The sequence below is a fragment of the Pseudophryne corroboree genome, chromosome 7 (assembly GCF_028390025.1).
Source record: "Pseudophryne corroboree isolate aPseCor3 chromosome 7, aPseCor3.hap2, whole genome shotgun sequence".
Lineage (NCBI taxonomy): Eukaryota > Metazoa > Chordata > Amphibia > Anura > Myobatrachidae > Pseudophryne > Pseudophryne corroboree.
The window spans coordinates 487,368,262-487,381,046 of NC_086450.1; the positions used below are offsets into that span (position 1 = coordinate 487,368,262).

Consider the following 12,785-nt stretch of genomic DNA (forward strand, 5'->3'; position numbering starts at 1 on the left):
AGTATTGACTGACCATAAAAAACTGCAATACATCGAATCAGCTAAGCGGCTGAATGCCCGGCAGGCTCGTTGGGCTTTATTCTTTACTCGTTTCAAATTTATTATCACTTTCAGGCCAGGTTCCAAGAATACCAAGGCGGATGCCCTGTCACGCAGTTTTCTTCCGGTTCACAATAACAGTCCTGTTACTCCCATACTTCCATCTTCAGTCATTTGGGCAGGCCTCACACAAGATTTATTTACCCAGTTAAAACAGCTTCAACACCAAGCTCCTGGAAATACTCCTGCTGGTCGTCTTTACGTCCCTGAGTTTTTGAGAGCTACTGTTTTGACTGAGTTCCATGATAACAAAGTTTCCGGGCATCCGGGGATCTCTAAGACTTTGGAGTTAGTCTCCCGCTCAGTATGGTGGCCTGGTCTTTCTAAAGACGTTAAGGAGTTTGTTTTTTCATGTCAGGTTTGTGCACAGCATAAGGTTCCCCGTTCCTTGCCTATCGGGCAACTTATGCCCTTAAATGTCCCCCTCAGGCCATGGTCTCATATTTCCATGGATTTTGTGGTAGACCTTCCCCTTTCAGCCGGATTCCGAGTCATATAGGTGGTAGTGGACCGTTTTAGCAAGATGGCTCATTTCATTGCTCTTCCCCGACTGCCATCTGCCCAAGGATTGGCAGTTTTGTTTCTCCGCCATGTTTTCAGACTTCATGGGTTGCCCACTGATATTGTTTCTGATCGGGGTCCACAATTCATTGCACAATTCTGGAAGTGTTTTTGTGCTTCATTAAAGATGAAATTGTCATTAACATCCGGTTACCACCCCCAATCCAACGGGCAAACCGAGCGAGTTAACCAATCATTGAAACAGTATTTGCGTTTGTACTCAGCCAAACTCCAGAATGATTGGTCCGAGTTTCTTCCATTGGCGGAGTTTGCTTACAATAATTCTTGTCATTCCTCCACTAATGTGTCTCCATTCTTTTCAGTTTTTGGTTTTCACCCCAGAGCTAATTCTTTTTTTCAACATTCCTCAGTTTCCTCGCTAACCTTAACCTCCCATCTCAGAGCCATTTGGAAAAAAGTGCACCTTGCTCTCAGAAAAGCGGCCTTTTGAGAGAAAAAAATTTCTGACAGGCTAAGACGTCCTTGCACTTTTAAGGTGGGAGATAGGGTATGGTTGTCGACTCGTAACATTAGACTTCGACAATCCTCGGCTAGATTGGGACCCAAATTTATTGGACCATTTCATATTATTAAAAAGTCAACCCAGTTGCTTTCCGGTTACGTTTACCAAGATCTCTCCGGATAGGAAATACGTTTCATTGCTCCCTGTTGAAACCATACGTTTCTTCCAGTAGATTTCCTCGGAAGATCTCTCAGGGAAGATCTCCAGTGGATGTACAGGGACAACAGGAGTTCCTGGTGGAGAAGGTTCTCGATTCCAAATTGTCCCGGGGCAGGCTTTATTTTCTGGTTCACTGGAGAGGCTATGGTCCAGAGGAAAGGTCTTGGGTCCTGGATAAGGATCTTCATGCCCCGAGGCTCAAGAGGGCATTTTTTCGGGAATTTCCTTGGAAGCCTGGCTTTAGGGGTTCCTTGACCCCTCCTCAAGGGGGGGGTACTGTTAGGCGCCGGGGTCCGCTCGTCGGTGCGGCCCGGCGCCTAGCAACCAGCGACGCCGTACGCGTACAGCCGCCGGCTCCCTGGCAACGCTAGACGCCGGGCGCACTGAGCCACACGGACCCTAGCAACGGGGACGCCACTGGTGGACCGCGTTCCCCGTTGCTGGGTCCAGTTAAAATGATTGTGCACCTGTTTCCTGGCCGTGCAGCAAGGCAGCTGCACGGCATTTATGTAATCAGCCCTGTCAGCAGCTGATTGGAGGACTCCTGTTTATATGCACTCTCAGGGCTTCTCACAGACGCCGGTAATAGCTTCCTGCATGCTGTCCTTGTTTGCTGAGAGTCTGTTTCCAGTCTTGCTGCATCCGGTCGTTCCAGTCTCCAGTAGTCCTGTACTCGGAAATTGTCATCTTGTTCCTGGAGTCCTGACTGATCACCGTTTAACATCCAGTGGTGTTTGTGAGTCGCGGCTTTGCCGTGTGTTGCGGCTTGGCCGCTTTACCATTTATTATTTGTGTTTTGGAGCATTTTGCGGAGGGTTCCGCTTCCACAGGTCCACTCTGGTATCCGGCGGTGCTGGGTAGGAGTATTGGACAAGTGGATTTTTGGTTGTCCTTTTCCCTGGCGGTTTTTCCGCACATACTTCAGGTCTTTGCTAGTTAGCTTGTTGCCCCTGGCCTGTTGTCAGTCAGAGGTCCTCTTGTTATCATCCTGCCTCGGATTTCCCTTTGTCTCTCATTAAGACCGGGGGGCACCGGAGTTGGGCAGACATAATCCGCCCTTCAAACGTGGCTGCCAAGGGCTCAAGAAACCATAGTCTCGCAAGGGATTTCCGATAGCACGGGTGAGACAATAGAGTTAGGGCGCCAGGGGCAACTAGTCTTTCCTGCTCCCGTTACCAGCATTCCATTCCAGAGCTCTGGTCATTGTCATAAGATCTCCTCTGGTCAGGAGTGCTGGAATCATAACAGTTGCTTGGTGTTGGAGTTCAATGTTTTCTTGTAGTTGGTTATGGATTGCATTCCTTTCCATACAGATACGGGGTCATTGATGTAGAGATCGTTTGTCAGCTTGTCCGAGAATCACTTTTTTGCTAGCCTGATTTCTTTAGTCAGAGAGTTCCTAGTTCGGTTGTATAGTGCTCTGTCACCACTGCTAAAGGGCTCCCCTTTGGCCCAACGAAGTTACCTGGGCTGTGCGCTGAACCAGGGCTTGTTGTTGTTGTAAATGCGGTAAGTCTTGGTAGGTACAAACATGTCTTCACAGTAGCTGATGTAGGATGAGACAGTGTCTGTCAGGTCGTTCAGGTCGGTTGCCGAGTCTTCGAAGACCCCCCATTCCATGCAGTCGAAGCAGGCCTGGAGCTTCTCTTAGCCTCTTTGGTCCATTTCTTAACAGTCTTGATGACAGGCTTAACTGCTCTCAGCTTATGTGTATAGATAGGGAGTAGGTGGGTGAGGCAGTGGTCAGATAGGCCCAGTCAGCATGCGGGATAGACCAGAAGGCAGACTTGAGGGTAGTGTAGCAGTGGTGAAGGGTGTGCCCTTTCCTAGTGGGACACGTGACTTGTTTGCACTTAGGTAGCTCCTTGCTCAGATTAGTTCTGTTGAAGTCATCCAGCACTATAAGCAGAGAGTCTGGGTGTTCTATGTCGGATATGCATACGGCCAGGTGGTGCTGGGCTTCGTTTGTGCATGCGAGGGGGGATGTACACTCTCACAAGGACATTTGAGGTAAATTCCCGGGGAGAATAGAAGTGGTTGCAGTTGATACTTAGCATCTTTAGGTGAGGGCTGCATGATTTCCCTAGAATCCTGACATTGGTGCACCATCTGTCATTGATGTAGAAGCAGATGCCACCACCCTTCGTTTTTCCTGAGGGAACCTTGGATCAATCGGCCCTGAATTGACCGAAGCCCGGCAGAGACATTGGGTTGTCCGCAATATGGTCATCCAGCCATGTCTCCGTAAAGCAGAGGATGGACGACCTTGTAATGCCTGACCCTTCATCAAACTTGTTTGCCAGTGAGCGCATGTTTGAGAACAGGATCGTGGGAAGTGCAGACCTGTGCCACCGCCACCTCACTAGGGCACCTGCGTGACAGCCTCTCCTCTGAGCCAGGTCCTTCTACTAGGGCTGACATGAGAGCTTCTTTCATTCTCTTTCCGGAGCCGCCGATCCACCCACCAGACGCTGCATGGGTTGCGGGGGGCCTCGGCCGCTCGGTCACCACTTCGGCATCCAGGACATCTGCATCCCTGCCACACAGGGCAGCGAGGGCTGCAAGAGCCACTGATCTGCCCACCGAAGGACCCGAACATGGGGTAAGCACCGCGGGAACACTGCAACTTAGGAGAGCTTCCCTGCTGTATTTGGTCACCGGTGGAGTAGACAAGGGTGGGGGAAAACAAGGGGAAACAAGTATTTTGGATGAACTGCATAGCTCCGAGGCAGCCATCTGCGGCGCCATCTTGGATTGTAATCGATATAATCGTTGTTGCTATAACCTATTGCTGCTCTTTAATCCAATGGGTATATTTGAAACAAGTGATAAATAAAATAACTTTGCTCTTTCTGTTGCTGATTTAGTCAAATTATTCCAGGACAGAGCAGGCTTGTGGAAAGGTGTTAGAATCAAATTCCTATTGTGTAGGTGTGAAAAATCTCAGTTTCAGAGCCCTTTGAAGTAGATATCTTGTGAGGATAGTGATAACATGTATCCTGTCTGGGGAATGGCTGGGATCCTGCAATTTGAAATGAACAGTGACGCTTCAGCAATTCAGAGCCTGAATATACTGTATATTAGTTGATTAATGTAAGAAGTTACAGTTATTTGTTGCTCTAAGGTAGGGGATTCATCCACCAATGCAAGACATCACAAACTAAAATAAATATAAATTAATTCATAACCTACTTTCCATGTTATAAAAGAATGAATAGGGGAAAGGAAATAAATAAACCACAACAGCATCAAAAGACAAATTAAATAAAAGACTAACAAAACATACCCATTACCAACTAATAAAAACTATTAAAGCAGAATAATCAAGGAATCAGACCTAGGCTAAATAATGGTCCAATACTGGAGAAAACAGATACTGTGTAATTGAAACAATGAAATAAAAAGTGAAGAAAAAGAAAATACTACTACTACTACTACTACTACTAATAATAATAATAATAATAATAATAATAATAAATGAATGGAACATGGGAAGAAGACTGCTACTTTCAAGCAAAATCATTAAAAAGAGTTCCACAAGATCTTCTCATTAAGTCCTTTAGGGTAGATTGTATCTAGGCGTAGACTCCATTGGGTTTCCAAAGTTAATCATTTGCCCACACGGTCACCTCCTCTTATTAATGGAGGCATATAATCAATAGTTTTTTTACTGGAGAGATACCAGAAAATATTCATGTTGTCTAGAGCGTCACACCACTGGCTGATCAGATTCTCGTCCTTCTAACGCAATGTGAATAGATGAACAAAGCCTTGTTGAGGCCTGGTGGCTTTGCCATATTTTTGCAGAAATATGGCAAAGCCACCAGGCCTCGACAAGGCTCCTCCTATATTACACCGTCATTAGTTTATCACTTTTTCTATATAGATTTTGATTTCTTTTTATTAACACATACTAACACTTTACCCTCTTACATGTGTACTGCCCGGGGGTGGCTGGCCTGTGCCGGTTTGTGGGGTTCTGCACCCCAGGCTCAGATATAGTATTAGGGACCACCGGCATCAGAGGAGCCTTGTCGAGGCCTGGTGGCTTTGCCATATTTCTGCAGATATATGTAACTAAGACCTTTGGATTTCTATTATATATATATATATATATATATACACTGCTCAGAAAAATAAAGGGAACACTAAAATAACACATCCTAGATCTGAATGAATGAAATATTCTTATTAAATACTTTGTTCTTTACATAGTTGAATGTGCTGCCAACAAAATCACACAAAAATTATCAATGGAAATCAAATTTATTAACCCATGGAGGTCTGGATTTGGAGTCACACTCAAAATGAAAGTGGAAAAACGCACTACATGCTGATCCAACTGTGATGTAATGTCCTTAAAACAAGTCAAAATGAGGCTCAGTAGTGTGTGTGGCCTCCACGTGCCTCCATTTGATTTCCATTAATAATTTTGTGTGATTTTGTTGTCAGCACATTCAACTATGTAAAGAACAAAGTATTTAATAAGAACATTTCATTCATTCAGATCTAGGATGTGTTATTTTAGTGTTCCCTTTATTTTTTTGAGCAGTATATATATTTGTTCACCTTGACAAAGGGGCGCTTGGTCCCCGAAACGTTGGATCACTATGTGTGTGAAATATATTTGACTTTTCATCAGACTTAGAGTGCCGCTTGCTTTATGTCCTATTATATATATATATATATATATATATATATATATAGTTACAGTGTGCAGTAGGCGGCACTCACCGGACTAATAGCATATGAGCAGGGGCAGAGAAAGCTGGGCAAAATGGTGCTTTTCGCAGTGCTGCCCTGTGAGCTCGCCAGCCTGAGCTGGCATTATTATCACAGGGCACACTGCGGTATTTTTTTCACATTTTTCTTTTTAGTAAATCTGGTCACATCACATTTCCCATTATAAGTATGGGGAACGCGATCTGGGTTACTAAAAAAAAGTGAATTAAAGGACTTGGAGCAGTTTTTCATGAAAGCTGCTCCAAATGCTCTTTATTACATTCAGGTGATCCTAAAATAATGTTTAGTAAAAATAATTTTAATAAATAGACCCCATTGTCCTCTGCACCTCTGGCTTTTCTCCATGAAGAAGAATCAACTTACAGTACCAACAGAATAATTCCTACTTACAGAATAATGGATGGGAGGGTCCAATGATAATGACAGGGACATTTATTTTGAGTTACTAGAAATATGTTTACATTTTTAAATATTCATTTTTGACTTTTTCACATTTCTCTTTCACTGTAATGTATTGATTCAGGGTGTATTTTTTTTTCCATTTCTCAAATATAATGGACACCTCAAGAACAACGTGTACTTTGGCAGATTGTATCCATGATTCATAATGAGTCTATTATATTTTGTCTTTATTTTTATTTATTTTAATAGATGCTGAACTGGAGGAAGAGTCTGCGAACATTCAAACGCCTACAAAAATATCAGGTAAGACATCAGTAGAGATGAGCGATACTTTCAGAACTGTACCATATGCTCATTCAGCTTTTCTTATATCCCGACCGATTCCAAATTAATTTGCTATAGTCATTCTTCCACCTTTATTTTTAGAGTATAAAGATGTATAAGGCAGATGTATAAATCCAGTCTGGATGCCACTTGCAGAAGGGTCAATGGCAGAACTTTAACATCATGTGGCTGGAGATTTTAACATCTGCAAAACAGCCTGGCCCGTACTGTAGTTCCCATATAGAGTAAACTCTGCACAATGAATAGATTACAAGAAAATAAAATGTAAGATCCTCTATTAGCGACAGTGAGAACTGTGTCCAAGTTGTACAGTGTTATACCTGAATGAGGGGTGGTAAAAAGCAGCATTACTCCCCAACGGCCACATGACCACATGACCTTTGGGGTCCAACGTGATTAACAACCTTGACAGTGGCACCTGGATAGGGGACTATGGTAGATAGAACCCTGGCCAGTATTACTACAAGGTAAAGAAACCAGGACATTTGGATGATTTGAAATAAACAGTGATTGAATAAGACTCCATAAATCCCTCCACTACCACTCAAATCTGTAGGGATTCCTTCCCACCAAGTGCTTCCGATAAGTAAGGTCCACGGCCAATCATTGTGCAGTCCATCAACTCTTTTAATATAAATCTTAAAGACATCTTATGTACTTAAAATCTATATTTGCAAGCTCAGCACTGATCGAGTACTGCATCCACAGCTGACGGAGTTCCACTTACACCCCTTGGCGGGGTGCACGTCCAGTGGGTCTTCTACTGTGCACCCATTTCACCTATATTTGTGTCTATGCAGTATATGAGGGATGTGCAATAAGTTTCTGGATGCTAAAAAACAATATATTTACAAACAAAGTGAACATTAAAGTTTTTCAAAGTATTCGCCAGAGGAGTCTGTGCAAACTTGCATGGGGATGGGGACCACTGCTTTGAAGTTGGATATCTCCGGTTGCCCAGTGCCGATTTCCACAAATCTGGTACCCATGGAAAAAAGGGGACCCTCAGCTATCAGCCTATGGCACTTATACTCCTGGGGACCTTGGGCAACTGCCCATTGAGCTCATACAAAAGGATGGCCCTATTCCACCCACCCTGCACTGAGAACGATGGCTTACACCACCATATTGATGGCACTTTCTTTGGGGTCCGTAATGGGGCTCAGACCTGAGTTCTCTGACGACATCTAAAGAGTGGGCCAGAAATACACAAAGCGTAAGACTATTTTCTATCCCCTATAACAATATACAAATTTTCAAACCAGCGCTCCAACACAGAAGTGCCGCTACTTTTGCGTAAGTGGTCACTCCCACTTTAGACAGTCTATAATACAGTTACAATTTGCAAAAGTGCGCACCCTCTGAGGTATAAAATAGTCCACAGTCTAAATATCCAGTTAATATCCAATTAGTTTCTGGTGAATGTTCTGTAATTCTTTCACTTTTTCCTTAGGAGTCACACGGACAACCTCTTCATCCCTCCAAAATAAATCAGGAAAAAGGAATATAGTGAAGTACAGTTTTTTTATTTTTATATATAGCAGCTAAGATAAATTCATAAAATAAACTCCACCACCATTAGTGGGGTAGTTCTGCGTACCAAAATGAGTGGGGCGACCAGTGAAGGCTACCCTAAAGCGCTTAAGAGTACACAGGTACCTCCCGGGAAATCAGCACCGTATTCCCTCTGGCTTCAGGCTTCCTGGATGCTTCCACAGATTCCTTGGTTGCTGCAGTCTGTCCCCCAACACCAACGCGTTTCTGCTCACACGGGAGCCTTTCTCAAGGTGTGTAGTGGAGTGGGATGGCTGGGCTTTTTAAACCCAATGTTCTGATGTGATAGGCTCAGACTGTGCAACCATGGATTGTATATTTGCAGACAGTTAAAATCCAGCTGATATCTTTCTTAAGGTTTCACCGGACTTCCCTAACATCATCATATACAAGAACGATTTAAAACAAAGGTTTATAGGCATAAAACAAATAAAATTATAGATGCGTTCCACCTCCGTGGAACGCACCACGTGTTTCCGCTTCCGCCCTTTATGTGTGTAATCTTGGCGGGGAGAGTTGTGGCGGCTAGTTCCGGCGTAGCGTTCATGCGTTCCACGCTGTACGGAGTGTGTCCGTGCTTCCGCTTCCGGTTTTCAGTATGACTGTACAAGCTGGCTGTACGAAGCGCAACCGCATTTCCGCTTCCGGTTCTTAGTCTTCAGTGACCGCATCCAAGGTTCCGTCTATGCTAACTTAGTACACTTCCTGGTTTATATACAAAAGAGTATGGAACGCATGCAAGTTAGCATAGACGGAACCTTGGATGCGGTCACTGAAGACTAAGAACCGGAAGCGGAAATGCGGTTGCGCTTCGTACAGCCAGCTTGTACAGTCATACTGAAAACCGGAAGCGGAAGCACGGACACACTCCGTACAGCGTGGAACGCATGAACGCTACGCCGGAACTAGCCGCCACAACTCTCCCCGCCAAGATTACACACATAAAGGGCGGAAGCGGAAACACGTGGTGCGTTCCACGGAGGTGGAACGCATCTATAATTTTATTTGTTTTATGCCTATAAACCTTTGTTTTAAATCGTTCTTGTATATGATGATGTTAGGGAAGTCCGGTGAAACCTTAAGAAAGATATCAGCTGGATTTTAACTGTCTGTAAATATACAATCCATGGTTGCACAGTCTGAGCCTATCACATCAGAACATTGGGTTTAAAAAGCCCAGCCATCCCACTCCACTACACACCTTGAGAAAGGCTCCCGTGTGAGCAGAAACGCGTTGATGTTGGGGGACAGACTGCAGCAACCAAGGAATCTGTGGAAGCATCCAGGAAGCCTGAAGCCAGAGGGAATACGGTGCTGATTTCCCGGGAGGTACCTGTGTACTCTTAAGCGCTTTAGGGTAGCCTTCACTGGTCGCCCCACTCATTTTGGTATGCAGAACTACCCCACTAATGGTGGTGGAGTTTATTTTATGAATTTATCTTAGCTGCTATATATAAAAATAAAAAAACTGTACTTCACTATATTCCTTTTTCCTGATTTATTTTGGAGGGATGAAGAGGTTGTCCGTGTGACTCCTAAGGAAAAAGTGAAAGAATTACAGAACATTCACCAGAAACTAATTGGATATTAACTGGATATTTAGACTGTGGACTATTTTATACCTCAGAGGGTGCGCACTTTTGCAAATTGTAACTGTATTCTAGACTGTCTAAAGTGGGAGTGACCACTTACGCAAAAGTAGCGGCACTTCTGTGTTGGAGCGCTGGTTTGAAAATTTGTATATTGTTACTTGCCACATTTTTCACTCATTTCTTACTAGCTGCACCATGCTGGGGTACAGAGATCAAAGAAGATTACTTTTAGATTCAGTATTTGATACTAGAATAGGAGAAGACAAAAATGATAAAGAAACAGTAGTTGATATAAAAGAAATGGATATTACAATGAAAAAATTAGAATATGTTTTATTTAGAGAAAGTAAAGTCTGGTGGGAAACTATAACATTAGAAAAATATATCGCTGAGAAACTTATCCCACGGGGACTAAGAATAGAAAAAAGTCCCTCCTCTGATAATGAGAGTGAGGATTTCTATAAGAAGTGGAATAACATTACTGAAAATTGTTCAATATCCCTTATGGAATTAATAGTACAAGAAAGAAAGAAAGACCTCGTTTTAATAGAAAAACAAATAGAGAGTCTGACCACAGACCTAAGGGCATTTAGGGATTTGGAAGAATACATAGAGAGAGAACATAAAATGGAAAGTAGAATTATTAGGAAGGAAAAAGAAGTGATTTTGAGGAAAAAGAGAAAATATATAAGGGACCAGGAAGAAAAATCAGAAGAATACAAGAAGAGAGAACAAAAGAAGGACAAAGGAACAAAAGAAATTAGAGAAGAAACCCCCTGTGACTGTGAACTTAGGTCATCATGTAGTCCAACAATTAGTAGAAATCCAAGAAGGAGACACAATTCTAGAGAACTAGAGAATAGAAGATCCCCTATCCATCAAGAATCAAGAAACAACTACAGACGGGAACAATTTAATAGGAGGAACTACAGATACTGGAAGAAACCAGACGGAGGTGACAGATTTGATAGACCACACTACAATAGGAATTATTTTGTTAAAGATGAATGGCATGCGAATAGAAGAGACTATCAACCTCAACTAAGACAAAATGAGAATAGGTACAGAGCTTTCAATGATGAGGCTTTTTTAGGACCGAGCAGGAGGAACAACAGAAGATTCTAGTCTTTAGACGAGAAAAAAAGAAAAGGGGCAAGAGAGGTAAAGGACATTCTAAGAAACCAACCCAACCGGAAGTTAGCCCCAACATACATGCTGAATCTGGATCAACAAAGATTTTTAATTTGAGTCAACATGAGTTAACAGCAGATGAAACCAAAGTTTTAGAAAAAGGTCTCAAGTTCGCTCCAGACAATAAATTTAATAAGTTTGAGACCTATCTTGATGTCCAAAAATTTATTAGGAAGGTGTCCCTGAAAAAATATTTTCTGAGCCAACCAGGGGAAACCACTAATGATAGGAACCCCTTCAAACCTAAGTCAACATTTAATCCTACATTCACACGAGGTTGTTTTGTGGAAAGTTTTGGCAAAGCGGTAACAACGGACCTAGAAGAACTACAACCCCATTGGAAGAAGGAATCAAATATGACAAAAAAGGAAAGAGAAGCCATTAAAACATTAAGTAACAACAAGGAGATTGTCATTAAACCTTCGGATAAGGGTGGAGGAGTAGTAATTATGGATACAATGAAATATGAAGCGGAGATCAGAAGACAACTAGATGACAGATTAACTTATGTAATCCTACGCGGAAATCCCAATGATCGTATAGAACGTGAACTAAAGGCTATGGTAAACAGATATAAAAATGAAGGAATCATTAAAGAAAAAGAGGAGCAATATATAAACATCAAGAATCCCACCCTTCCTGTTTTTTACGTACTGCCAAAAATTCATAAAAATTTATCTGAACCCCCAGGAAGGCCAATAGTTGCGGGCACAAATTCAGTAACTTCTAACCTTTCCCATTTTATTGACCATCACCTCCAACCAGAAGTTTTAAAAGTAAAATCGTACATTAAAGATACCATGGACATTTTACAGAAATTGGAAGATTTTAAATGGGAACAAAATTTTATTATGGGAACTGCGGATGTCAGTAGTCTCTACACTATAATTAATCATGAAAAAGGAATAGATGCGGTGCACCATCATCTACAAAATAGCACTTTAGGGACAGAAAAGATTCCTTTTATCTTAGAAAGCATTAGTTTTATTCTAAATAATAACTTTTTTTGGTACAATGGTAAATTTTATTTACAAAAAATGGGGACCGCAATGGGGACACGCTTTGCCCCGGCATACGCAAACTTGTTCATGAGTCATTGGGAAAATAAGTACATCTGGCCAGAAAGTAACCCATTTTTAGCAAATATTAAGTTGTGGTATCGTTTTATTGATGACATTGTTTTTATATGGGAAGGAGAAGAAAAATCTCTTAATCTGTTTTGTGAATCTCTTAATCATAATGATTTTAACATATCCCTCGTTTTTAATACAAGTAAAGTAGAAGTGAATTTTTTAGACCTCACTCTATATATAGAGGACAATATTCTAAAAACCAAGTCTTTCTTCAAACCCACAGATAGTAACTCGTATATATCAGTCAAAAGCAATCACCATCCAAACTGGCTGCGAAATGTACCTAAAGGGCAAATAAAAAGAATTCGGAGAAACTGCACAGACGTCACAGTTTTTAGAAACCAATCAGTTAATATGAAAGAGAAATTTATATGTAAAGGATACAATGGGGATAAAGTAGAGGAATGTATCTCTGAAGTTCAAAGTACAAACAGACAAGATCTTCTACAACCAAAAATAAGGAAGAAGGAGGAAGAATGTTTT

At 42.1% G+C, this 12,785-nt stretch overlaps 1 protein-coding gene across 1 annotated transcript in view; it reads left to right on the plus strand.

Annotated features, from left to right (window-relative positions):
* Nucleotides 1–12,785, plus strand: part of LOC134945685 (uncharacterized) — a 73,267-nt gene that overhangs the window by 10,501 nt on the left and 49,981 nt on the right. The window contains exon 2 of the mRNA XM_063935126.1: nt 6,737–6,790. Coding sequence (XP_063791196.1) covers nt 6,737–6,790 — 54 coding nt within the window. The remainder of the gene's footprint in view (nt 1–6,736; nt 6,791–12,785) is intronic.